This window comes from Polyodon spathula, chromosome 15 (assembly GCF_017654505.1).
Source record: "Polyodon spathula isolate WHYD16114869_AA chromosome 15, ASM1765450v1, whole genome shotgun sequence".
NCBI classification, from domain to species: Eukaryota; Metazoa; Chordata; class Actinopteri; order Acipenseriformes; family Polyodontidae; genus Polyodon; species Polyodon spathula.
Window position 1 is genome coordinate 28087510 of NC_054548.1, and position 26167 is coordinate 28113676.

A 26167-nucleotide genomic window follows, 5' to 3' on the forward strand; every position below is an offset into this window, starting at 1 on the left:
TAAATACAGGGTTCTGAGATTTAGATTTAGGGCCAGAGCAGATGGAAATAGCATGTGCACTATAATGCACTGTAGACAGTTTGCTGTTTAGAACAGGAAGTGATCAATAAACTGTGGTATATCACAATGTGATTAACTTCCTTAGAAGATATATAGATACATACCTGTACAGCTTGAATGTGGATTTTTTTTTTATTAAAATCATTCTTCAAAAGTCCACTACTGATGTCCCTTCCTCATGTAATTAAAAAAACAATTAACTTGATGTAATTGTGAAGTGTTTGAGAACACAGTGCGGCACACCCCACTTGGTGGTAGTCTTTGAAGGTGGTTATTTTTGTACCAAGACACTTGAACAACCCTATTAATGACTATTAACAACATATATATATATATATATATATATATATATATATATATATATATATATATATATATATATATATATATATATATATATATATATATTTAATATATATATATATATATATGAGACAGACAGACAAATCTGCAGTTTAAAATTGGCTGAAAGTTGTCTGTTTCTCAAGAACTTCGAGGTAGTCCGGCTCAACTTGAAGTTTCGCTTTTAATTCCAGATACTCATTTCTGTTGTGTTCAACAAACACAGTACTTGGTGTTGTAGTATACAGCACAGTTTCTCGTATCCTTTCTGGATGCAAATATTGACGCCTTACATCACAGTTTGGCGTGTAAGTATATGTAGCAGGACCGCTGTACTTATATTCAATATTGTTTCCAGGTGCTTGTTTCTCTGGCTCTAAAATACCTCTGTAAAAATGTTCTGCATCTTGCACTGGTGAAGATTCTTCTCGCGGTTCTATGGTACTTACACTGTATGGCTGACTTATTAAACGGTTGTCTAACACATCAGTGTTATTTCTGTAAGTAACTTTTAATTCATGTAGATCTCTGTAATCCTCAACAGAATCCCCTTCTCTTGATCGGTAAATTGGATTTTTGCACATGTGGCCCAGTGGATGAGGGATGTATTCATACACATGCCCACCAGGAGTCTTTACTTTGGGAACTGATCTGTTGCTGTAAACACTGTACTGGAGGTTAAAAGAACTTACATCTGAATTGTTGGTGCTTGTACGGTCGCTTTGAGACTTTTTTCGTTTCTTCATTACTACCACAAAAAGTCCTGCAGCTACAAAGACTGACATGATGAAAATCAATAGAAGGCTTAGAATTAAAACAGACAATGGTACAGAACTTGGTGGTGTACTATACTTAATAGATGTTTCTGTTGTGGTGGTTCTTTCTGGAACTAGTTCTGCAGAAGGAGGAGGAGTTGAAACTATTATATCAGAATAATCAGGGCAAAGAAAATCTGACTTGATGGATATCATATCCTCTCCAGACAATTTCTTTGGAGACCCACATATCACATTGTTTACAACGGTGCCTGGGTTAAGTTGTTCCAGCCAAATCTTCATGCCCACTACATCACATGTACAGTCCCAGGGATTTTCATATAAATCAATTTGTACTAGCGATCTTAGTTGATCTAACACACCACTTACTGGTAGATATGTGAAATGGTTACTCCTAAGATTAAGCCTGGCCAGTGTCAAACCTGAAAATATGTCTCCAGGTAAAGTTCTCAGAAGATTGTTATTGAGAAAAAGTAGCTGGAGATTTGGTACATATTGAAAGGTACCTGAAACAATTTCTCTTATAACATTATATTCTAAGTATAAATACTGTATATTCTGAAGGCCATAAAACATATCTGCAGTGAGTCGCTCGATTAAATTGCCATTTAAGTAAAGCCTGCGCAAATTAGTTAAATCCCCAAAAGCCCTGTCTTGTATGACGGCTATCCGATTGTTACCAAAATGGAGTAAATCTAATCCAGTTGCGTCTATGAAGTCAGATCTAAGCACCACTGAGATGTAATTTCCTGTAAGATACATCTTTTTAGGATTGTATGGTTTCGGTTTTAAATCAGCAATGTTTTCAATCTTTCTTTCTTGGCAGTTAACATTTAGTCCCAGGTCAGAAATTTGTAAATTGCACGTGCAGGCAGTAGGACACTCCAAAGGCACTGGGGATTTGGTCTGATAAGCAATTATTGGTCCATAATTATACGTGTCTTTTGATGGGATCCGAGACGTGGGCCGCATTCTTGGCTTGTTTGACTGACGGGTACCCTTTGTGGGTTTTGATGAAGATCTTAAAACTGCAGATGATGTAGCTGAAGCCGTCACTGCAGCAGGTGTTGTATGAAAATATCCAATAGTGCTTAAAGGTGAGTGTGGTCTCATTTCATATTCTGAAATAGCTCTTCTAGGGCAGAGTTCCTGTTTTGAAACCTCATCCAGATCTCTACCATGAAGTCGGAAAGGTGTTTCACACACAACCTCTCCAACAAGAGCGGTGTAGGAAATGCTTTCCAGCCAAGCCTTCAAAGCAATAAGTTCACAAGAACAATTCCACAGATTCTCTTCCAGCTGTAATTCCACTACTTTGTCCATGTGTTCCAAAAGGCCTATATAGGGCAACATTTTTAGTCTGTTTCCCCTCAGGTCAAGATGGGTTAAAGGGACATATCGAAAAATGTTACTTGGTAGACTAGACAACAAATTATCATTTAAGATCAACACTTGCAGCTGATGCAGTTTGCTCCAGACATTGGGTTCAATGATGCTGATGTAGTTATAATCAATCTGCAGATATTCCAAACTTTCAAGTCCAACAAAGGTATCATCCCTTAAAATGTCAATCTTGTTATTGTTGAGATGCAATCTCTTTAATCCTTGAAGTCCATTAAAAGCTCCCGTTTCAACTTCTTGTATATCATTGTTACCTAAATGTAAAATTATAACACCAGTATAATTGATAAAATCATTTGGAGACAGTTTTTTTAAAAGATTCCCAGTTAACAAAAGATGATACATTGAGAAATGTATTGGACTGATTTCCGAAAGTCTGACTATCCCTCTGTTTTCGCAACTCACAGTTAATATCTCATCTTTCTCTTCACAAGAACAAAGATTTTGACATATTTCTCCATAATTATCATACATCTCTATGAAAGTCAGAGATGTAACAGCCAACACGGTGATCTGCAATATCCAGATATACATTTTCAGCAGATGGTGGTCCACACTCAGTATAGTGCAGTTTCTGTGCGTGGTGATGTCATCTAGAAAGAAAAATAAAACATTGCATGTATTTTATGTTGGAGAATATTATGTCTTTAAAAAAAAATACATTTAAACAATTTTTCAGAATACATAATACAAATCTAACTGTTATTGTTTCATTAAATCACATTTAATGTTCAATTTGCATGTAGTTTTTAATGTGCAAATTATGACGAATATCTAAACCAATTGCCGTATTGTTTTGTATTACAGTTTTACACAATTCCAAAATGAATCTGAAATGAATCATTGGAAGTATATACCACAAATACAGCATTGCCTATGCTTTTCAGTGCAATACTATAGTTCCAAAACACTAAGCCGTTTCACTTTTTATTTAAATATGTTTATTTATACCCCAAAAAACCCCAAAATACAACATAGACTTAGATGGGTAATTATCACAAATTGAATTCAGATTGCAATGATAACTGTACAATTTCCATACAGAGAACACCAATTCTGTCTAGAGATATTGTTCGCGTATTACGAATATACAGTTTTTTTTTTTTTTTTTTTTTTTTTTTTTTAATCCGGTGTACTGCAACAGTGGTTTAATATTTAGTAATCTGTGACAGCGATATGCAGGTACAACCGTGCACAGAAGAAACGACAGAATCATTACTGTCTTACAAGATCCAAGTCAAGACAAGATCAATGATGAACGATACGTTCACAAACATATTGCATGGTTTTTGCTTTACTCACCCCTTATTTCAAGCACTTGCAAATATTAAAATACATCATTTATTTCTATCTATATCTAACATCACGCTTACTCCCAAAAGCTTGCAAAAACAGCCAGGTACAAGTAGTGAGATCAGGATCCGTATCATAAACACTGTTGATCCCCAATGTTACAGACGTTGGAGGTGCTGATTAAGACAACGATGACTGTCAGAGTTCTTCATCCTTCAGGCTAAAGGGCACCTTAGTTGATTAAAAGCACAAGCGAATGACCTAAGTAATTGATTTAATACCCAAATTCTATCTCAAGGAAAACAAATCCGATTTTCTTGCATTTGTCTATTCGCCACACTTGAATTGGAAGGACCTATTGATACAGGCTTTTTAAAAGTACCGTCATTGTGGGTACAAATTGTTTTTTGTAAACTGGTTGCATTTTCCCCTCTGCAGCCAGGATGCCCGATTCCAAACTGGTGCTCTAAAAACGGAGAAATGCAACACAGAGCTCCCACACGTTTTCTCTAGGAAAATAATTCCAGGAATCTATATATATATATATATATATATATATAATACTATATATATGGAGTTATAGATAGCTATATATATATATATATATATTACCAGTGGGTAATTAAAAACTTGTGCAATCATAATCATTTTTTGTTTTGTTGTAATGTAACTAAAAAGTGAGTACAAAAGGAAATATGCTCGACAAAGCTGGAGATATTGTATGCAATAAAAATGTGACATACAAATAAGTACTTTAACCAATATTATATCTATTGCGTTTTTTTTTTCTCTTTTTTTTGAACGAAAAACATTACATTATTTCAATGTACCAATACCAAAAACTAAATGATCAAAACTAACGTTTATGTTAAAGTGTCATATATAACTGAGGAAATATGGTCAAGACCATTTCAATTTTTTGCTTGATAATGACATTTAAATTATGCATGCTCCCCCTAGTTTAATCGTTTCAATGCGTTCAATGTTTAAACTATGAGTGAAGGAATTGCCATTTTTCAGTAGTTCGAGCGCCCGGTAACCGCACTACATTTGCCAGGTTTCAGTACCACAGACAGAAAACACCAAGGTTTCGATATGACAAAATAAAAATAAAACACAAAACACAGCTAGTTAATTAAATGAGGGTTGCTTACCCGGTTGGGCTTCCAGGAGGCCACAACATTGCAAAAACAAAGGATTTTATTTTCTCCAAATGATCAGACTCAGCTACGAAGGTTTCGTCTGCTCGACTGTAAAATCCTTAAAGTACAGCTTCTGAGGTTTTAGCTCTGTATACTGAGGCAAGGACTGCACTAAACTGCATCATTGACGTGGGCAACGTGACGGTCAACCCCACAAAAGCAGTTTGCAATGTTTCTCTGAAAAGAACCAGCGTCCCTGTGGCGATTGCTTGCAAAGAATACAGAGAGTTCGTTTTTAAAGGACTATGCCTCATCAACCATACCAAAATATTTTGCGGTGACAGTCTATTCATTTTAAAACGGTATTATTAGGATACAAAACAATGCAACCCCCAGTATCTTGCGAGTGGTATGGCTGGTATTGCTCTACCCAAACTGTCTGCTTATTCTTTCTTGTCCTTTTCAGGCAACTGCTGGCTGCACAGACGGACAAACAGACAGACAGGCACACACACACACACACACACACACACACACACACACACACACACACACACACACAAAAAATGATATAAAAAAAAAAAAAAAAAAAAAAAAAAAAAAAATCACAAATATGTATTATTAAGGTACTTGTAGAATAAGGTATATAGCGTAAACCTTTAAAATACTTCGACTTGTAAGCCAATTATATTTTTAATAAAAATGGAATTCACCTAATTCATAGTAGGATAACAAAACATCACAGCTAACGAGCTATGTGTAACGGCATTAGTATTTAGTGAAATCAATGCGGCTGTTTGCCATTAAGCTATTTTCACCAAAGTAGCTGAAAACCAAACTGCTTTTATTATTCCTGCCTGTAGATGGCACTACAAGATGATAAAACGTACTATTGTGTGTGTGTGTGTGTGTGTGTGTGTGTGTGTGTGTGTGTGTCATGTTTGGGATATACCATTTTAAAAGTGACTGCACATTAAACAAAAAATAAATGAACACCTGCTGCTTTTCATTTTCTTGGTAGTGTGCTTTCTTTTCATATCATGCGCAAGGGATGGGGGTACATTTATGATGGGGGTTAGCTTAATAGTAACAGAATATAATAATTCATTTTATAACCTTAATTTTATTAAAACATATTGTAATATATATATATATATATATATATATATATATATATATATATATATATTATATATAGATCTATATATACATTTTATATATTTCTAGAGGTGTATCACATTTAGTATATGTTATTGAACATCTATAAGAAGAACAATTAATCTGGATATATGCATAAATAAATCTGACACAAAACTGTCATATTATATAATCTCCCTTGTCTCTCAGTCTACAGAGATCATACAAAAAATGAACTGTCAGTCATCAGTAACATTAAAAAATGATCAAAATTCTACAAAAGCAAAGTCAAGTAGACAGCTGAAGAAGGCATCTGCCAAAACATTTGTATACCTGAACTGGTTTCCTATAGTCTTACCTGTCAATAGTGAATAGTACTCTATAGGCAACAAGGACACTTTTATTGTTCAGGAGAAAAAAAAAAAAAAAAAAAAACATAAAACTACTCTAGAGTGCTTTTGCTTATTATTTAGACCCTGTTACTTTCCTATGTAAGTAATGGCAGGTGTCATTCAGCAACTGTCTAGTGCAAGTGTAAGTCTGCCTTCAGCCTTGCTTGATCAAGTGTACCATTATGGTTATCATACAAATGGAAACAGCTCAAGGGACACGGTGTCCTTACAAAATAATACAGACTCCCAGACACCCATTAATCATGTCATAAGTCTGTATAGGAAACTGGGAATGTGCCAGCTAGCTATACTTCTAAGCAAACACCAAAATGCCCTTTATTATGGTGAGATATATACTGAATAATTATGTGGTAGGTAAACACGTTCATGCTAAGATTTTAAACCAATACTAATATAAAATGTTAACAAATGGTTAACAACTAGCACACAAAACCAAAGCAATGTGTTCTTGCTACTTATTATAGCAATAAGATCTAATAGTCAGAGGGTGGGTTATTGGAGTTATTTTGAACGACTGTTTTGGTATAAAAAATCTGTAGCTGTGCCCGTTTCATTTGGCAGAAAGGTAACATATAAAATTAGTGGATGATAAATGTGTATTGATGTTATTATTAGGGCTACAACATTATAATAACTAGACATTATATTTTATTTTGCCTATATCTAACATTTTATCCTTGACTGTGGTCAGGACCCTGGATCTTGAAAACATACCTCATAATAAATAAATAGCACATGTATAACAAACTTTATTATAAGAACTTCTACCTTAACTTGTCATTTTAGAAAAAAATAGTCAAAACACCACAAAAGCTTTTTCAGGTAAGGTAAAATTGTTTATAATTGTAAAATAATGCATGTACAACACTATAAAGGTTATACCATGACACTGGATCTTTAAGAACAGTACGGCTATTATTTTACATTTTTCAGCACTCCCCTTTAATATGTTGCATGTCAGAATTCTAGGTATAACATTGTGAATAAATGCAATTGGCAGCGATTGTGCTACTTGCATGTTATAAATGCTTAGTTAATACATATTGAACATTTGATGCTGAAAAATCTGCTTAATTTCATTAGCTTACAAGCACTAAAACAGTAATGAAAATGACTGAACAGTTTTTCTTGGTTTCTCAGGACATCTTAACTGTCTTAAAAAAAAAAGCCTCTTCACTTCCAGATGGCCTTATTTGGGTCGGTCACTTACAGACCTAAGTTGCATTAAAAATATTATAATATCCTAATGGAAAGAAATGCTGTTTCTTTGACCATTTCGGACCCTATAGAACTGCTGATATTACAGTTTGGTGCAGTTTGAATGGTGTCGAAGATTGGACACCATTATATGAGAGTGGAGATTCTATGGGGCTAAATACTTCTCCAAAACTGAAGGAGGCAGCGTCTGTGAAAAGTTCAGTTTTTAATTAATATATATGATATATATATATATATATATATATATATATATATATATATATATATATATATACACACACACACACACACACACACACACACACACACACACACACACACACACACACACACACACACCCCCAAGAGATGGCATTGGGAAGGGTGAATAGGCATAATCGTAAAAGCATCAGTGATATCAGCCTTTGTTAACTATGCTCACATCACTGCAATTTTAATGAAGTGAGTAGCATCATCATATTTTGATAAAGTTCTGAGGGAGCTGTTCTTTGGGGATTGAACATTTGATGCTTGACACCGAGCCCCTCCAAGGGGATGTCAGATCCAATTAAAAAAAACAAGAAAATGAAAAAATCAATGATAGGGGATCCAGTTAACTTTGTCATGTCATTTATAATCATTCTAAAAATGTACATGCCCCCTCCCCACTAATTATTGTTTTTCCTAGTTTAAATAAACCTTAATAGTTCATTCATTTAAACCCTGAGATTAGTTTGGTTGAGTTTAGTTGGACTCTCTCTAGGGCCACAATGTCCATTTGGTAATAGGGTGACCAGAAATGATGACAGTATTCTAGATGTGGTCTCACCAGTGCATTATACAACCTCCTCATAACCTCATTCGATTCAATACACATTTGACTGTGTACCAAATCGTTCTGTTTACCTTTTTAATGCTTCCCCACTCTGTCTGTTTGCTGACAGTGATGAGCCTGATATAACCCCAAGGTACAGTAAGACAAGTCATTTTAAAATGCTCACCTCTTTAAGGGAGAAACATTTTTTAAATGTTTATATTTAAAATCAATTATTAGGCAAGCCACTGTCATTCAACTTTGGACACAATATCGAAAAGTTTTATGATTTAGTTTTTTTAAGTTAAAAATAGATGCAGTTGCCAAGGTTAAAAATACAGAATGGTTTCAAATTGCAATGCCTTGCATATTAATTTGTTAATATTGAATTTAATTATATCAGTATATATATCAGACAATTTCATTGTCCATTATCAGCGGCAACATGGAGAGCGGTTGCATGGTGCAGAAACTAAACTTAAACCTACAAAAATAAATAAATAAATAAATAAATCTGAGCTAAACCAAGTGTGTTTTAAGTGTTGCAAGATCCAGGACTTGCTTCAGCGAGTAAGTACGCTAGAAATGGAGCTGCATGAAATTCATGAAAGGCCCATCTTGCTCATTTGGTTGCTAGTAGCTTATTGTTGTTGTTAGTCCAGCATTCATAATGATCTAGACAAGATTCAGAACTGGGCAGACACATGGCAAATAACATTTAATAAAGAAAAGTGTAAGGTACTGCACGCAGGCAATAAACATGTGCATTATAAATATCATATGGGAGATACTGAAATCGCAGGAGAAATCTATGAAAAAGATCTAGAAATTTATGTTCACTGAGAAATGTCTTCATCTAGACAATGTGACGAAGCTATAAAAAAAGGCCAACAAGATGTTTGGATATACAGTGGCTCTCAAAAGTATTCACCCCCCCTTTTCCACATTTTATTGTGTTACAACAAGGAATCAAAATTGATTTAATTAGGAGTTTTTGCCACTGATCAACACAAAAAAAGTCCATAATGTTAAAGTGAAAAATAAAATCTACAAATTGCTCTAAATGAATTACAAATACAAAATGGAAAATAATTGATTGCATAAGTATTCAATCCTTGAGTCAATATTTGGTAGAGGCACCTTTGGCAACAATTATATCCATGAGTCTATTTGGATAAGTCTCTACTAGCTTTGCATATCTGGACACTGCAATTTTTGCCCATTCTTCTTTGCAAAATTGCTCAAGCTCCTTCAAGTTGGATAGGGACCTTTGATAAACAGCAATTTTCAACTATTTCTACATATTCTCAATTGGATTGAGGTCCAGGCTTTGACTGGGCCACTTCAGGACATTGAACTTTTTGTTTTTAAGCTACTCCAGTGTGGCATTGGCTTTATGTTTGGGGTCATTGTCCTGATGGAAGATAAATCTTCTGCCAGGTCTCTTGCAGACTTCAGTATATTTTCCTACATGATTTCTCTGTACTTTGCATTTTGCCCTCTATCTTCACAAGCTTTCCAGGCCCTGATGCAGAGAAGCATCCCCATAGCATGATGCTGCCACCACCATGCTTCACGGTAGGGATGGTGTTCTCAGAATGATGTGCGGTGTTAGGCTTGCACCAAACATAACGTTTAGCATTGAGGCTCTATTTTGGTCTCATCAGACCATAGAATCTTCTTCCACTTGGTCTCAGTGTCTCCCACATGCCTTCTGGCAAACTCTCAATGAGATTTGATGTGAGTTTTTTCAACAATGGCTTTTTTTTTTTGCCACTCTTCCATAAAGGCCAGTTTTGTGAAGCACCCGGGTTATTGTTGCCATATGCACAGTGTCTCCCAGCTCAGCAGTGGAAGACTGTAACTGCTTTAGAGTTGCCATAGGCCTCTTGGTGGCTCCCTGACTAGTGTCCTTCTCACCCAGATACTCTGTTTTTGAGGATGGACTGTTCTAGATAGATTTACAGTTGTGCCATATTCTCTCCTTTTCTTAATAGTGGACTTTACTGTGCTCTGGGGGATATTCAATGCCTTGGAAATGCTCTTAATCCTACCCCTGATTGGTGTTTTTGAATAACCTTATTCCGGATTTGCTTTGAATGTTCCTTCATCTTCATGATGTAGTTTTTGTTAGGAAATGTACTACCCAACTCCATTCAACTAATTATGTGACTTCTAAAGACAATTGGTTGCACCAGAGCTCATTTAGGTGTGTCTTAGCAAAGGAGGTGAATACTTATGCAATCAATTATTTTCTGTTTTATATTTGTAATTAATTTAGAACAATTTGTAGATTTTATTTTTCACTTTGACATTATGAACTTTTTTGTGTGTTGATCAGTGGCAAAAACTCCTAATTAAATCAATTTTGATTCTATGTTGTAAAATGTGGAAAAGTCCAAGGGGGGAGAATACTCTTCAGAGCCACTGTATAATGAAAAGTTTTTAATTTAAGTAAAGGAAAGTAATGTTAAAACTGTACAATGCATTAGTAAGAGCTAATCTAGAATACTGTTTTCAGTTCTGGACACCTTGCTACAAAAAGGATATTGCTGCTCTAGAAAGAGTGCAAAGAAGAGCGACCAGAATTATTCTGGATTTAAAAGGCATGTCATATGCAGAAAGGCTAAAAGAAAAGAATTGAAAAGAATTGCTGGACAAGTGCTTGATCTTCTCCCATCGCTGAATTAATCAATTTGCAGCAGACAAGCCAGACCAAAGCCAGATCAAAACCACAGACCAATTGAGAACAACCAATGGGAAACACCCTATGTGGACTCAGGCACAGCCCAAAATAACCAAACCAATCATAGGGTGGAAGAATGTGGAGAATCACAAAACCAGAATCGTGACTTTCAGGCAAGAGCATGCTCTCCACAAACAAAATGTTTTTCCACATTATGCAAGTTCCCCGCAGAAGGAAAACGCTCCAGGCAAGAATCATAAATAAAAATAAAAAACTCAAGAGTACAACTGAAAAATAAAGCAGGCTTGTGAAAGAAGATGCAAGAGCAGGCCTGCATCTTCAAACTAATGAAAGCAGAAATCAAGATTAACCTGCCCACCTCATTAGAAAGAATCTGTCATTCAAAAGGTGCCACTCTGAGAACGGCACTTAGTTTCCTAAATCGATAGCAGCAACTTAATTGTATTTAAATCACATCTGTTATAAACATTAGTTATTACAGGTGCATCCACTGACTTTTATTAAGGTGTACCTTGCTGCCCGACTAGAAAGAAATAAGACGCTAACTCCAGGATGGGAACAAGGATGTAGACATGGCAACCATGTTTCGGGATAGATCAGAGTTCCCGAAGCTGTTCCTAATCTTGAAAACTTGCTGAATATTATTTCAAGTTATCTGTGATGATAGCAAACAGCGCAACAAGGTCAAATACATCTCACAGTTATTGTTATAACTTACAAAGATGTGATACTATCTCGTTAAGGCTAAAAAATATGGGTGTTTAGAGGGGCTTGTATATACTTTGGTAATTTGAATAGTAGTGTTATCTGTCATGAATTATACTAAAAATGTAGGAGCCACACAGTTATTTGATTGTTTACCATTGAGATTTAGTTTTATAATACTAGAAAAATTGCCCTTCTGTTCTTCAAGAAATGTATTTAACAGATGTAATTTGCTTTACCCAGGCATTTTTTTTCAGTTAATTAAATTAGATCGTGTACGTTGGAGCCTGTGTTAAAATAATGATATCTGTATACAAGTCTTATATATGGTGTGTACTTCTGTTATTGTATTGTCAAGAACTTGGGGAAATCATCTGCTGGTAAAGTTAAGGCAGACTAAATGAGATAAGAACTAGGGTAATGACATGTTAACGTCTTATAATATCGAATCTTCGTTTTTATTTATTTCATTCACAGTACTGTACAGACACAATCTGTTTGGTGAACAAGATTACATAGCATGTGGTTGATTAAATCTACTGAATTTTCTACTTCTTCACCTGTGATAAAAATGAAGGGAATGCATTTAACACGTCTTCTGGGAGTGTACAATAGTTTAACTTTTTTTTTTGTGCAATGCAATAGCTTAAGAACAGCATGGGTAACACAATGGGATGTTTTTTTTCTCTCTTTGTATTCAAGGGACTTAGTGTAATTGAGAATTTCTTGCAGTGTTTCTCATGTATTAATAAAAATAGTTCTGCTATTACTGCTGAAGTACAGTGTGATTAAGTCAGTAGTTGAAAGTTACTACATTAGCCCAAAAAAAAACAGGAAGAGAGCACATTTTCATTGATTTGTTACTGAACATTTTCTAATTCCAATCTAATATATAAACCATAGGCACTGTGAGTTGAACTAATAATAATAATAATAATAATAATAATAATAAAAATAATAATAATAATAATAATAATAATAATTAAATATATATAATATATAATATATAATATATAATATCAATAATATCATATTTTTACACTGCAAGACCAAAGGCTGAACGGTTAATAGTCAACTGAAATCCCAAGCTTACTTAGAAATATTCTCTTACATATAATCTTAAGGGGCAGGTGAGGGAGAGATGAATATAAAAAAAAAAAAAAAATCTTAAATAGCAATCTTTTATACAGGTAACAATGCTCTGTTTTGCTAGTGCCTTCTTTTGGTGTACTAAATATGAACTGTATATATGCAGTAGGTATGTTTGTATCACAGTACAAAACACAGTACTTTTATTTACAGTTCCTAATTAGTACACTGAAGAAAACACTAGACAAAACCTTTGTACAGTGCCAAGAAAAAGATAATTATCCCAATGATATTATAGAAATTTTATAGTTTTACCATGATAGCCTTCTTGAATCAAAAGCAGTATTTTCTTAAATATCGAATAGGGTTTATATTAACCAATTCCTTGTCTTCTGAAACAAAATGAGGTATGAATTAGACAAACAATTAATAATTAATTAATGGATTCAGGGTATGTGAAAAAGTAAGTGAACCCCTGGTTTTAGCAGCTCAATTAAGAGGATAATTAGAATCAGGTGTTTAGTTAAGTAGATCTTCAGGGGTGAGTTTGGGAGGCCCCACCCTATATAAAGATTAAAAAGTTTGTGAGTCTGGTCTTCACCGTACAGATGTGTGGACACACATCATGCCACGATCAAATGAAATCTCAGAGGACCTCAGAAAAACAGTTATTGATGCTCATCAGTCTAAAAAGGGTTAAAAAACCATACTAAGGATTTGGAGTTCCACCAATCCACTGTCAGACAGATACAAATGGAGAAAGTTCAAGACCACAGTCCCTCTACCCAGGAGCGGTCATCCTACCAAAATCTCTCCAAGAACAAACTGGAAAATCATCAAGAGGGTCACAAAGAACCCAAGAGTAGCAGCCAAGGATCTGCAGTCCACTCTCACCTTGGCTAATGTGAGTGTTCATGACTCAACTATCAGAAAAAGACTGAACAAGAATGGTGTTCATAGAAGGATAGCCAGGTGGAAACCACTGCTCTTTAAAAATAACACTGCTGCCCATCTGAAGTTTGCCAAGAGCACATAGATGATCCACTGGAACATTGTTCTCTGGACAGATTAGTCAAAGGTAGAACTTTTTGGCCTCAGTGACAAATGTTATGTTTGCGAAAACCAAACACTGTGTTCGAATAGAAGAACCTCATTCCAACCGTCAAGCATTCGCAGAGCTGTAAACACAGCACTGAGGTAACTCTTTCATTAAAATACATGCATTACATTAAAGCCACAAGTCTACCACTAGTGGGTTTAGCTGGAGGTTTTGCATCTACAAAAAATATAGATTTTATTTAAAAGAAAGAGGTCATCTTTTTTAATCAGGTTTTAGAGCTCTGCTCTTTTTCTGGGTTATTTTCTTTCAAAGTAAGAGAGCTCCAACTTCTTCAAAAGATAATATGACTGAAGTCATAAGACTAAGATGACATGACATCTTCAACAGACTAGCTGTACCACTCCTCCACTCCCCCGCCTCCAGAGCCCCCTCCTTCTCCACCTTTGCCCCTCAGTGGTGGAACAACCTACCTATGGATGTCAGTACTGCTCAGTCCCTGACCACCTTCCAGCGCCTCCTCAAGACACATCTGTTCAGACAGCATCTGTAAACATCACAACTCTCGACCATACTGGACTATGAGGCACTAAATTGTACCAGTACTTGCATCAGCTTGTACTTCCCTCAAACTGCCCCATACTTGCCGCACTCAACCATTGCTCCTAACTATAACTACTTTTGGACAAAAGAGTTATAAAAAAAAAAGGTGACAAATACAGATGCAGTCACTTTACAGTATTTTCCATCATGCCTGTGCATGGTATCCATTTATTTTCCAGTAAATGATCATATTTTTATTTTGCTTTTCTGAATAAATAAATTGATTCCACATTAGGTGTTTTTCAAATGGAAAAACTAAATAAGAATTTAAAATCAAACAAAATCAAAATTTATTGAAACTCTAAAAATTGTTCATTTTATTTTTTGTTGTGCAGCAGAAGGCTATATATCCATGGGCCGTTTTCTTTCAAAACAAGACATATCTACATTCCACTCAATTAAGCAAATTGATTAATTAAAATCACAGCAATTGCGCAAACATTCACAAATTTGACATCAAATAATGTAATTCTGGAGACAAAAATTACTTTTAGGCATTTTTTAAAATTTTATAAATGTCAAGATTTCTGCTTTTAAATGGTATGTTAACTGTAAGATTGATACCTACATGAACAGAAAAAAGTCAGTGATTTTCAGTATTACAGAGGCACACTAATGAGAGTTCTTCAAACAAATTGCTTAAAATGAATCAAAATACAATAATATCAGGGTTAGAAACTAACAATATTGTGCCTTTTGAAACTTGCTAGTCCTTTTGTGAAGTGTCTAAGTTGGGGTCCCTGAAAATAGGCTTAGATTTTATTTTGCTAAAAAAATATATATATATATATATATATATATATATATATATATATATATATATTATATATATTTTTTTTTTTTTTTTTTTTTGTTTTTTTTTTTTAACAAAGCACCTTCGTAAACGCTCATACAGATCGATCAATCACCTGTTTGTACCTCATTACTGAACAACTACTGTACTGTGTGCTGAGAAACCGACACTGACAGCACCAGACGGGATGACAGAGGAAATAAGCTGTGTAGCCTTGCCGACCATGAATCTATGCCTGAAATTGACACCAGTGACACAAATAAAATGTTTATTTTATTGTGCATTACATGTGTTGCTGTTTACAATAATGCTGGCTGGCTATGAATTACTATGTACAATAATGAATGTACTCACGTACACATGCGGTCTTCACTAAAGTCCCAATTTAAAGACGGTACTTTTCACTGTAGTCCTCGGGATGAAATTGTTAGCTAGGTGGCTATTTTTTTTTTAATTAGCAGTGGGAGAAAATCACTTCAGCAAGTACAGTAAAATCTGCCAGAATTGACGGAAGCTGTATCTACTGTAGATACTAATGAGAGCAAAACAAATACAAAAGAAAAACAAGGGAACTGTAGATCTTTTCAAGAAAGCTGGGAGACTTTGTATAAATAGATTTTATGTTTTTAAATGCTGCAATAACAGTTCTGCTTGTGAAGCATCCACACTATCATTTGACAGAACAGGTGATTTATTTGTACTGTGCAGGACCTTATTTTCCCCCCATTGGTGCTTGAGTCCCAGAGCACTCACGGAATCATCGCCTGTTTTTCAAACTAACTGATTATTGCTCACCAATACTGTATTGGTATAAAAAAAAGTGTGTTTTTAAAAAAGTAAATTCAGCTTTCAATCACTTAAAATACAGTGGCTTGCGAAAGTATTGACCTCCCTTGGCATTTTTCCTATTTTGTTGCCTTACAACCTGGAATTAAAATGGATTTTTATTTGGATTTCATGTAAGGGACATACACAAAATAGTCCAAATTGGTGAAGTGAAATGAAAAAAGTAACTTGTTTCAAAAAATTCTAAAAAATAAGTAACGGAAAAGTGGTGCGTGCATATGTATTCACCCCCTTTGCTATTAAGCCTCTAAATAAGATCTGGTACAACCAATTACCTTCAGAAGTCACATAATTAGTTAAATAAAGTCCACCTGTGTGCAATCTTAGTGTCACATGATCTCAGTATATATATACACCTGTTCTGAAAGGTCCCAGAGTCTGCAACACCACTAAGCAAAGGGCACCACCAAGCAAGCGGCACGATGAAGACCAAGAAGCTCTCCAAACATGTCAGGGACAAAGTTGTTGAGAAGTACAGATCAGGGTTGGGTTATAAAAAAATATCCGAAACTTTGAACATCCCACGGAGCACCATTAAAGCCATTATTAAAAAATGGAAAGAATATGGCACCACAACAAACCTGGCAAGAGAGGGCCGCCCACCAAAACTCACGGACCAGGCAAGGAGGGCATTAATCAGAGAGGCAATAAAGAGACCAGAGATAACCCTGAAGGTGCTGCAAAGCTCCACAGCATAGATTGGAGTATCTGTCCATAGGACACTTTAAGCCATACACTCCACAGAGCTGGACTTTACGGAAGAGTGGCCAGAAAAAAGCCATTGCTTAAAGAAAAAAATAAGCAAACACATTTGGTGTTCTCCAAAAGGCATGTGGGAGACTCCCCAAACATATGGAAGAAGGTACTCTGGTCAGATGAGACTAAAATTGAGCTTTTTGGCCATCAAGGAAAACGCTATGTCTGGTACAAACCCAACACCTCTCATCACCCCGAGAACACCATCCCCACAGTGAAGCATGGTGGTGGCAGCATCATGCTGTGGGGATATTTTTCATCGGCAGGGACTGGGAAACTGGTCAGAATTGAAGGAATGATGGATGGTGCTAAATACAGGGAAATTCTTGAGGGAAACCTGTTTCAGTCTTCCAGAGATTTGAGACTGGGATGGAGGTTTCAGCAGGACAATGACCCCAAGCATACTGCTAAAGCAACACTCGAGTGGTTTAAGGGGAAACATTTAAATGTCTTGGAATGGCCTAGTCAAAGCGCAGACCTCAATCCAATTGAGAATCTGTGGTATGACTTAAAGATTGCTGTACACCAGCGGAACCCATCCAACTTGAAGGAGCTGGAGCAGTTTTGCCTTGAAGAATGGGCAAAAATCCCAGTGGCTAGATGTGCCAAGCTTATAGATACATACCCCAAGAGACTTGCAGCTGTAATTGCTGCAAAAGGTGGCTCTACAAAGTATTGACTTTGGGGGGGTGAATACTAATGCACGTTCAAGTTTTCCGTTTTTTTGTCTTATTTCTTGTTTGTTTCACAATAAAAAATATTTTGCATCTTCAAAGTGGTAGGCATGTTGTGTAAATCAAATGATACAAACCCCCAAAATCCATTTTAATTCCAGGTTGTAAGGCAACAAAATAGGAAAAATGCCAAGGGGGATCAATACTTTCGCAAGCCACTGTATACTGACGGTAATGTAAACAACACCAAGCAACAGACATCGAGTCCCAAACTTTAAACGTGTTACTGTTTATAAATAAGAACTCAACTTTATTATGACTATTGTGTTATTATGTTTTAAGCAACATATTAAGATAGTGTTCATTATGGTAATTGCTTGTTTATTAGTTTTAAAATGTTAATTAAAACATGACCTATTGTTTGACCTCGTTAGTACAACCGGCCCCCTTTGCTAATGACATTTGCAGTCATGGTCGTAACCAAGTATAAATCTCCACATTTTTGTAAAATGACTTTATACTTACTTCTAAAGAGGCAATGCGTTTCAGTAAATACAAACGATAAACTTCACATCCCGCACAGAGGGAGAACACAAATGTAAAACACCATTAAGTGGGGTTGGCATTGCAAGGGAAATGAAGGGAGGTTTCACAGTTCTGATCGAGTGACTGTTTTCTAAGCATTATTTGTAAATGGTTATTCACCAATGCTACACCCTGTTAGAAAATCGACTTCCCTGCATTTTGTTTAATTATTCAATTGAATGTTTTTAATTATTCAATTTAAGTTTATTTAATCATAAAATCACAATTTACAAGATTAAATACGCTACTATACTCCCCTGGGCGCTGCCATAATAGGGTCACACAACTGTGATACTGCACACCAATTGGCTCAGTGGATATGTCGGAATTTGCTAAATTAGAAGCCTGGCAAATAGCGAGTTAAGAAAAGAAACCATCATTTGAGTTGTATTTAAAGTGGTGTATATAGTTCCCTTTCAATGGAATGACAACCGTTATCGGACGGGAAGAGCCCTCTCTGATCACCAATCACTGAGCATATATAAAATAGCTGCCTTATCAGGGCCCTGCTGTGAGGAGGAAGTCCCTTCCACCTCCAGTTCAAGAGGGATGTCCTCACAGTAGCATATCACCATTTTCTCTTTCATTTCACCAAGACGGGTCACAGATTGCCTGTGACCTGTCTGATTTGTTGGTTTTTAAACCTTCAAATTACTTTGTACACAGTAATATTATGCTTTCAGGCCAAGGTGGTGAGACCGAGAAGGTGGCGTTATTGGATGCCCCCATTACACCAGGGCAAACGTTTAGGGCAACCATTGTTGTGAGCCTTGAGAGGTCCCACAAGGCCACGAAGGTCACTTCCAAATTTTTGTGCCTTCCAGCTTACCGCCAGTGCCCAAGGTGGCCTTCACAGCCTGCAGGGGCAAATGGGCCTGAACGTCGCCCTCCGGCCCAGAACAAACAAGCAGGCAGAGGAAGAGCCAGCGTCCAGAGGTAACCGGTTCTCCAGCTGGAGACTGAGGACGGGTCCAAAGGAAGACTGCCCCTGAGGGGCCCCAGCTGCCACCAACCCCCCCCCCCCCCCCCCCACAACCGGACTGACACAAGGAAACGACCCATGGCAAGGCTGTACAAAGGACTTTACAATTCTGCTTAGGTCCACCACCCTTCAAGGGTGTGTTCCTCACCACTGTCAAGCCAGTGGGCGCGATACTCCTTCAACAGGAGATTGCCAATCTTCAACAAAAGAATGCTGTGTGCTTAGTAAACCCAAGCGATGCCCTCAGCAGCTTTTACTCCAGGTGCTTCCTGGTGCCTAAGAGGGATGACAGTTTCAGACTGGATTTCTGGATTTCAGGCTCCTCAACTTGTTCCTCAAACAAAGTAAGTTCAACATGTGGACATCACAGCGTACCTCCAGTCCGTCTACCCCGGCGACTGGTTCACATCGATCGACCTGCAAGAAGATGCCTACTTCCTTGTCCCAATCCGTCCCATGCACAGAAAGTATCTGTGCTTCACCTTTCAAGGCAATGCGTACGAATTCTGTGTGCTGCTCTTTGGCCTCTTGCTGGAGCCCCACACATTGTCAAAGTGCACGGATGCAGCACTGGCTCCACCCAGGCTGCGGGGTATTCGGATAGGCGCACACAAAACAGCTCATAGATCTAATGTCGAAGATAAGGCTCTCCATACATCAACAGAAGAGCAGCTTTGTACCATCTCCATCCACAGTATTCCTTGGGATCAAACTGAACTCTGTGAGCATGCTTGCTTCACTGTCGGAGACAGGATTCGGTCATTTGAAGTCACACTCTTGCTATTCAGAGAGGTTGCCCTTCTACAGGTCAAACATTATCAAAGGCTGTTGGGGCTGATGGCAGCTGCCTCGAGAATCCTTCCACTAAGGTTACTGAGAATGCACCCGCTTCAAGCCTGGGTAAATACACTCAAGGTGCACCCGGTCCGTGATCGGTACCGGCTGGTGCGAGTGTCCAGACAATGCCGGAAGACACTGGAGTGGTGGCTCTGTCCTGGCAATCTGCACCTCAGATCTCCCCTCGGATCCCCTCATAGAAGGGAAGTGGTCACTACAGACATTTCCAGCCTGGGCTGGGGAGCGGTCTGGAATGGGAGAGGAATAAGAGGTCAGTGGAAGGGTGTGGCAAAGTGCCCTCCCCTCTGTGTATTTTGTGTTGTATGTTGTGTGTTAATGTTGGTGTATAGCCATTGGTACACGGGATATAAACGGGTCTGTGTAACACGAGTGTTTAAAATGTATGTTTGTATTTAGGCACAAAGATTGCACAGCACTTCACATGCAGGTAAAATGTAATAATATGTGAGCACGGGGAATTGCACTTTATTAACTCATGTGCAGCTGTACTGCGACTCCAATTGAATGATTGATTAACAATCGAGTCTCGGTACAGCTGCATAAAAGCAGCATGTTTTCACTTACATCGGGGTTGTGTGTTCGGTGAGTGGAGAACGGGATTAGAGATGGAGATAATAATAATAATAATAATAATAATAATATATAATAATAATAATAATAATAATAATAATAATAGTTAAAAATATCAGCTCACCGTGTTTGTTTAGTATTAGTCCGTTTTGTTTGTCTCTTTAATTCAGTAAATGTGCCGTGTCCTGTGTTTTTGTTTGTCTTGCAACCGTTTATTTTCTGTCCGTCCCTTCATTATTAAATGTTGAGCAAGACCATTCGCTCAGCTTCACCAAACTCGACCTCTCTTTGTTTATTTCCTGGTTCCTGTTTCTGGTCTGACTTCCCCCATTCCAGCCGTCTTTGTGATAAAGGGACATTGGCAGCAAGTGCACATTCCTGCCCAAGAGATGCAAGCAATAACCCTGGCGTTATCTCATTTTCGCCAGCATTTAGCGCACAAACATGTGCTGGTCTGGACAGACAATACTACAGTGGTAGCCTACATAAACCACGAAGGCGGCCGGCGCTCGATGGGCCTTCACCACGCAGTGCACATACTCACTCCTGTTCTGGATGCATAGAAACTTGAGTTCCATCAGGGCAGTTCACCACCCTGGTGTGGACAACAAGGCAGCAGACCTCCTGTCCTGAAAAGCTCCAGACAGCTCGGAATGCATCCTCAAGTGGTGAAACAGATTTGTGAGGGGTATCGTACTGCACGAGTCAACCTCTTTGCCACAGCCGAGTCCACTCATTGCCCCCTATGGTTCTCCATGGAGAGAGACGGGGGCCCCCTGGGAGTAGATGCGCTAGCTCACCCCTGGCCACAGGGGCTCTTGTATGCATTCCCTCTGCTACCATTATTACCCCTGACTCTAGAGAGGATCAGGGTGGAGAGAGCACAGGTTCTGCTAGTTACACCCAAATGGACAAGGCGCCCCTGGTTTGCTCTCCTCTCTAACATGTTGTTGGGTCAACCGTGACGGCTCCTGCTACGCAAGGTCCTTCTGAACCAAGTGGAGGGGCTATTATGGCACCCGAATCCAGCCCAGCTCCAACACTGGGTCTGGCCGTTGAACGGAGCCGTCTATTCAGACGAGGTTTGCCAGATGCTGTGGTAGAGGCACTACAGTCTTCTAGCGCACCGAGCACTAGAGCCCAGTATTCATATAAATGGAAAGTTTTCAGAGACTGATGCCTTGCCGAAGGTCATGATTCAGTGACTTGCCCTATTGAGAAAATACTAACCTTCTTACAACACCTGTTTGACACAGGAAAATCAGCATCCACTTTGAAGGTATCCCTGGAAGTAATATCAGTGTGCCATGATAAAACTGACTCTGTGTCCCCTGGGGCACACTTCCTGGCAGTGCAATTTCTTAAAGGCTCTTGGAGGCTTCATCCTCCTATGAAAAGTATGGTCCCCAAGTGGGAAATAGAACTGGTACTGTGGGTCCTTATGGGCCCCCATTTGAGCCCATTGCCTCAGCAGAACTGCGCCCTATTTCCCTGAAGGTAACATTTTTAATAGCCATTACGTCTGTCAGATGAGTATGTGAGCTTCATGCGCTGTCCATCTATGACACAGGCATGGCTTTCACTGGAAATGACTCGTGGGTAACATTAAGAACAAATCCAGCCTTTTTGCCAAAAGTGGTATCTTAATTCCATATTAACCTGCCAGTGGTTTTGGAAACTTTCAGACCTCCCCTGGACGAGTCAGAGGAGGACTGTAGAGAGCACACGCTTTGCCAGGTTCAGGCTCTGCGCTGTTAGCTGGATAGGACAGCATCCTGGAGACAGTCCAACAAGCTGTTTGTCTGCTATGGGTCCCGCTCTAGAGTTCAGGCCCTATAAAAGCAACGTCTAGCGCACTGGGTGGCAGATGCTATATGCTTGGCATATGAACAGACAGACTCCCCCTTACCGGGGGACATTAAGGTCCATTCTACCTGGGGCCAAGCAACTTCATGGGCTCTCCTTCATGGCGTCTCCTTAGATGAGCTCTGCAATGCTGCTACATAGACAGGTAGTCAGACATTAACATGTTTGTACTGCCTTGTTGAAAACCAAGCAAGACCCTCTGGGCTCTAGAGAGTTGCAGGCGGCATGTCCTTAGGCGTCATGTGGGTTCTGAGGCTATCTACATGAGGCTGTACTGTCGGTAATCTTGAGCCACAACAGCTTTGGTACAGCTTCCCATTTGGTAATCATTGTCATTCCATTGAAAGAGAACGTTAGGTTATTACCATAACCCTGGTTCCCTGAAAAAGAAGAAAAGTTCCCTGAGGTCGTGTCCCCAGCTGACCTCTGATTTCGAAATAAAAATGGTGATATGCTACTGTGAGGATTCCCTCTTCAGCAGAAGGTGGGAGGCACTTCCTCCTCACAGCAGGGCCCTGATAGGACAGCTTTTCTATATATGCTCAGTGATTGGCAGTCAGAGAGGGCTCTCCCATTCGGTAATGGTTTTCATTCTTTTTCAGGGAACCAGGGTTATGATAATAACCTTTTGAGGACAAAGGACACTGAACATCATAAATGGAAGCACTGTGAGCTCAGTTTTGGTGCTAATAGTGCTTGTAGGTTGCTTTGCTTTCACCCTTCTGTCCAGTTCATCCCAAACCAACTCAATGGGGTTTAAGTCTGGAGACTGTGCTGGCTATTCCATGATTTGAAGCCTACCATCTTGTTGTGTTCTTCTAAGGTAGTTCGGACATAGCCTGGAGGTATGTTTTGGATCATTATCTTGCTGTAGGATGAACCCCTGACCAACTAGGTGTATACCAGAGGGTATTGCATGGCTCTTTTCCGTTTTGGTTCCGGGTACCACTTACTCTGTGCAAGTCGCCTACTCTGGATCTAGCAAAAGAGCCCCCAACCATTACGCTTCCTCCTCCATGTTTGACAGTTGGTGTCACACACCGAGGAACCATCTTTTCGCCTACTCGACGGCGTACAAAAACCATGTGTGATGAACCAAAGATTTCAAATTTTGATTCATCGGTCCATTAGACCTTGTTCCAGTCTTCAGTAGTCCACTGGCAGTGCTTCATGGCCCAGACAAGCCTCTTTTTCTTATTTTGCCATCTTAGCAATGGGGGGTCAAGAAGAGCAACTTCCTCGTAGTGATCCCTGGGCAACGTCTCTGACGTAAAAAAGCTCTTCAAATCGAACTTACCATACAATGCTTAAGCAAAGCAATGTTGGGCTTGGTTAGTACTTGGATGGGAGACCACCTGGGAATACTGAGTGCTGTAAGCTGCATGTTAAGCTCATACAAATATATATATATATATATATATATATATATATATATATATATATATATATATATATATATATATATATATATATATATATATCTTCTTAGCAATGGCTTTCTTATTGCCACTCAAACCTGCAGCTCGAAGTCTTCTCTTCAGAGTTGAAACAGGGACTTGCTTACTTCGACTAGTGTTAAGCTGTGCTTGAAGCTGTTGTCCTGTGAGCCGCCTATCACGCAAGCTGTTGACTCTCAGAACCTTGTCTTCTGATTCTGTTGTGGCTTTGGGTCTGCCAGACCTCTTCCTGTCAGAGTTTCCTCCAGTTTCCAAGTGCCTTTTGATGGTGTAGGAAACTGTACTCACTGACACCTTGGCTTTCTTTACAATTTCCCTAAAGGAAAGACCTACACTTTTAAGGGTTATAATGGTCTGTCTGTCTTCCTTTGTTAATTGCCTTTTTCTCGCCATTATGATAGCAATATACTACTTCCTGCAGTACAATACTGTCCAAAAAATGCTTAAGAGGGTGTAGTAACACTGCTTTTATACAGACAGAGGGTTTGTAAGTAATCAACTAAAGTTGGGACACCTGTAGGAATTGTTAGCATCAACTTTCAAGGCTTAATTTACTTCCATTGCTGCAGAACAGCTGTAAGTTGTTAACCCATTACTCTGAAATGTACATTATTTTTCAGTTTTTGGTAACCTAAACTTTTTTTTTAACCTCTGGCAGTTTATTGCTTACCATTGTACCATTTCAGGTTATTCACTGTGCTTAAATTTCAATAAAAACTGGAAAAATTGGGGTGTTCTAAAACTTTTGACCGGTAGTGTGTGTGTGTGTGTGTGTGTGTGTGTGTGTGTATGTATATATATATATATATATATATATATATATATATTAATATAAGTAACCAGCAGGTAGGGGGTTAATATCCTCCCTCCATAATGTATTGGTTTTGTTGTGTGTTAATTAATTGTCACCTGCCCCTGGCTACCATTGAAAATTAGAGCCAGGTGCACGGTATAAAAAGAAAGGAAGCAGTCTGTTTGTGGCTGAAGAGTGAAGAGCCCAGTTGGGAGTGTGTTCAGTCATAAGGAAAAAAAGGTAGTATTAAACCTTGTGTAGGGTTTTTGTGTTCAACCAATGTTTGTTTTGTGTGTAACAGGTAAATAGCTTAGCTGTCCTATTGTTTGTTTAGGTTCCTGTTGTGTGTTAGTCAGTGTTCGTAAGAGTTAGGCGTTTTTTTTGTTTATTTTGTTTTTGTGTATCCATTTCTGGGTCCTGGGTCCTGTTTTAAAGGGGCAACGAACCTGTGAGAGTTGCAATCTTATTACTAATATATATATATATATATATATATATATATATATATATATATATATATATATATATATATATATATATATTCACCCCCCTGAGTCAGTACTTGGTAAAACCACCTTTGGCAGCAATTACAGCAAGTCTTTTGATGTAAGTCTCTACCAGGTTTGCACATTTGGATCGTTCAATATTCGCCCATTCTTCTTGGCAAAATTGTTCAATCTCTGTCTAGTTGGATGGGGATCTTTGGTGGTCAGCAATCTTCAAGTCTGACCACATATTCTCAATAGAAATTAAGTCAGGGCTTTGACTGGGCCACTCTCGGACATTCACATTCTTTTTTTAATCCACTCCTGTGTTGCTTTTGCTGTGTGCTTGGGGTCATTGTCCAGCTGAAAGGTGAATCTCCGTCCCACTTTTAGGCCTTTTGCAGACTGAAGAAGGTTTTCCTCAAGGATTTCCCTGTATTTCACTCCATGCATTTTGCCTTCTACCATGACAAGCTTCCCAGTCCCTGCCGATGAAAAGCATCTCCATAACATGATGCTGCCTCCACCATGCTTCAAAGTAGGAATGGTGCGACCTGGATGATGTGCTGTGTTGGGTTTGCACCAGACATAACGCTTTGTATTTAGGCCAAATAGTTCAATTTTTGTTTCATCACACCACAGAATATTTTGCCCCATCTTTTCACAGTCTCCCACATGCCTTTTTGCAAATTCCAAGCTGGATTTTACATGGGCTTTTTTCAGAAATGACTTCCTTCTTGTCACTCTTCCATAAAGGTCAGATTTG

The 26167-nt window shown here is 38.2% G+C and overlaps 1 protein-coding gene across 1 annotated transcript; it reads right to left on the bottom strand.

Moving 5' to 3' along the window:
- Window positions 1-515: 515 nt before the first annotated feature.
- On the bottom strand, window positions 516-5507 carry LOC121327710 (SLIT and NTRK-like protein 5). The gene is made up of 2 exons (XM_041271859.1): window positions 5027-5507; window positions 516-3172 (listed from the first exon to the last, which is right to left on the bottom strand). Exon 2 carries the CDS (start codon window positions 3111-3113, stop codon window positions 516-518), a length of 2598 nt encoding a protein of 865 aa, XP_041127793.1. The 5' UTR covers window positions 3114-3172; window positions 5027-5507.
- Between the last annotated feature and the right edge of the window lie 20660 nt (window positions 5508-26167).

Bases quoted from the DNA above. Each gene is read 5' to 3' on its own strand.
- LOC121327710 (XM_041271859.1), bottom strand. From the start codon at position 3,113: ATGTATATCTGGATATTGCAGATCACCGTGTTGGCTGTTACATCTCTG.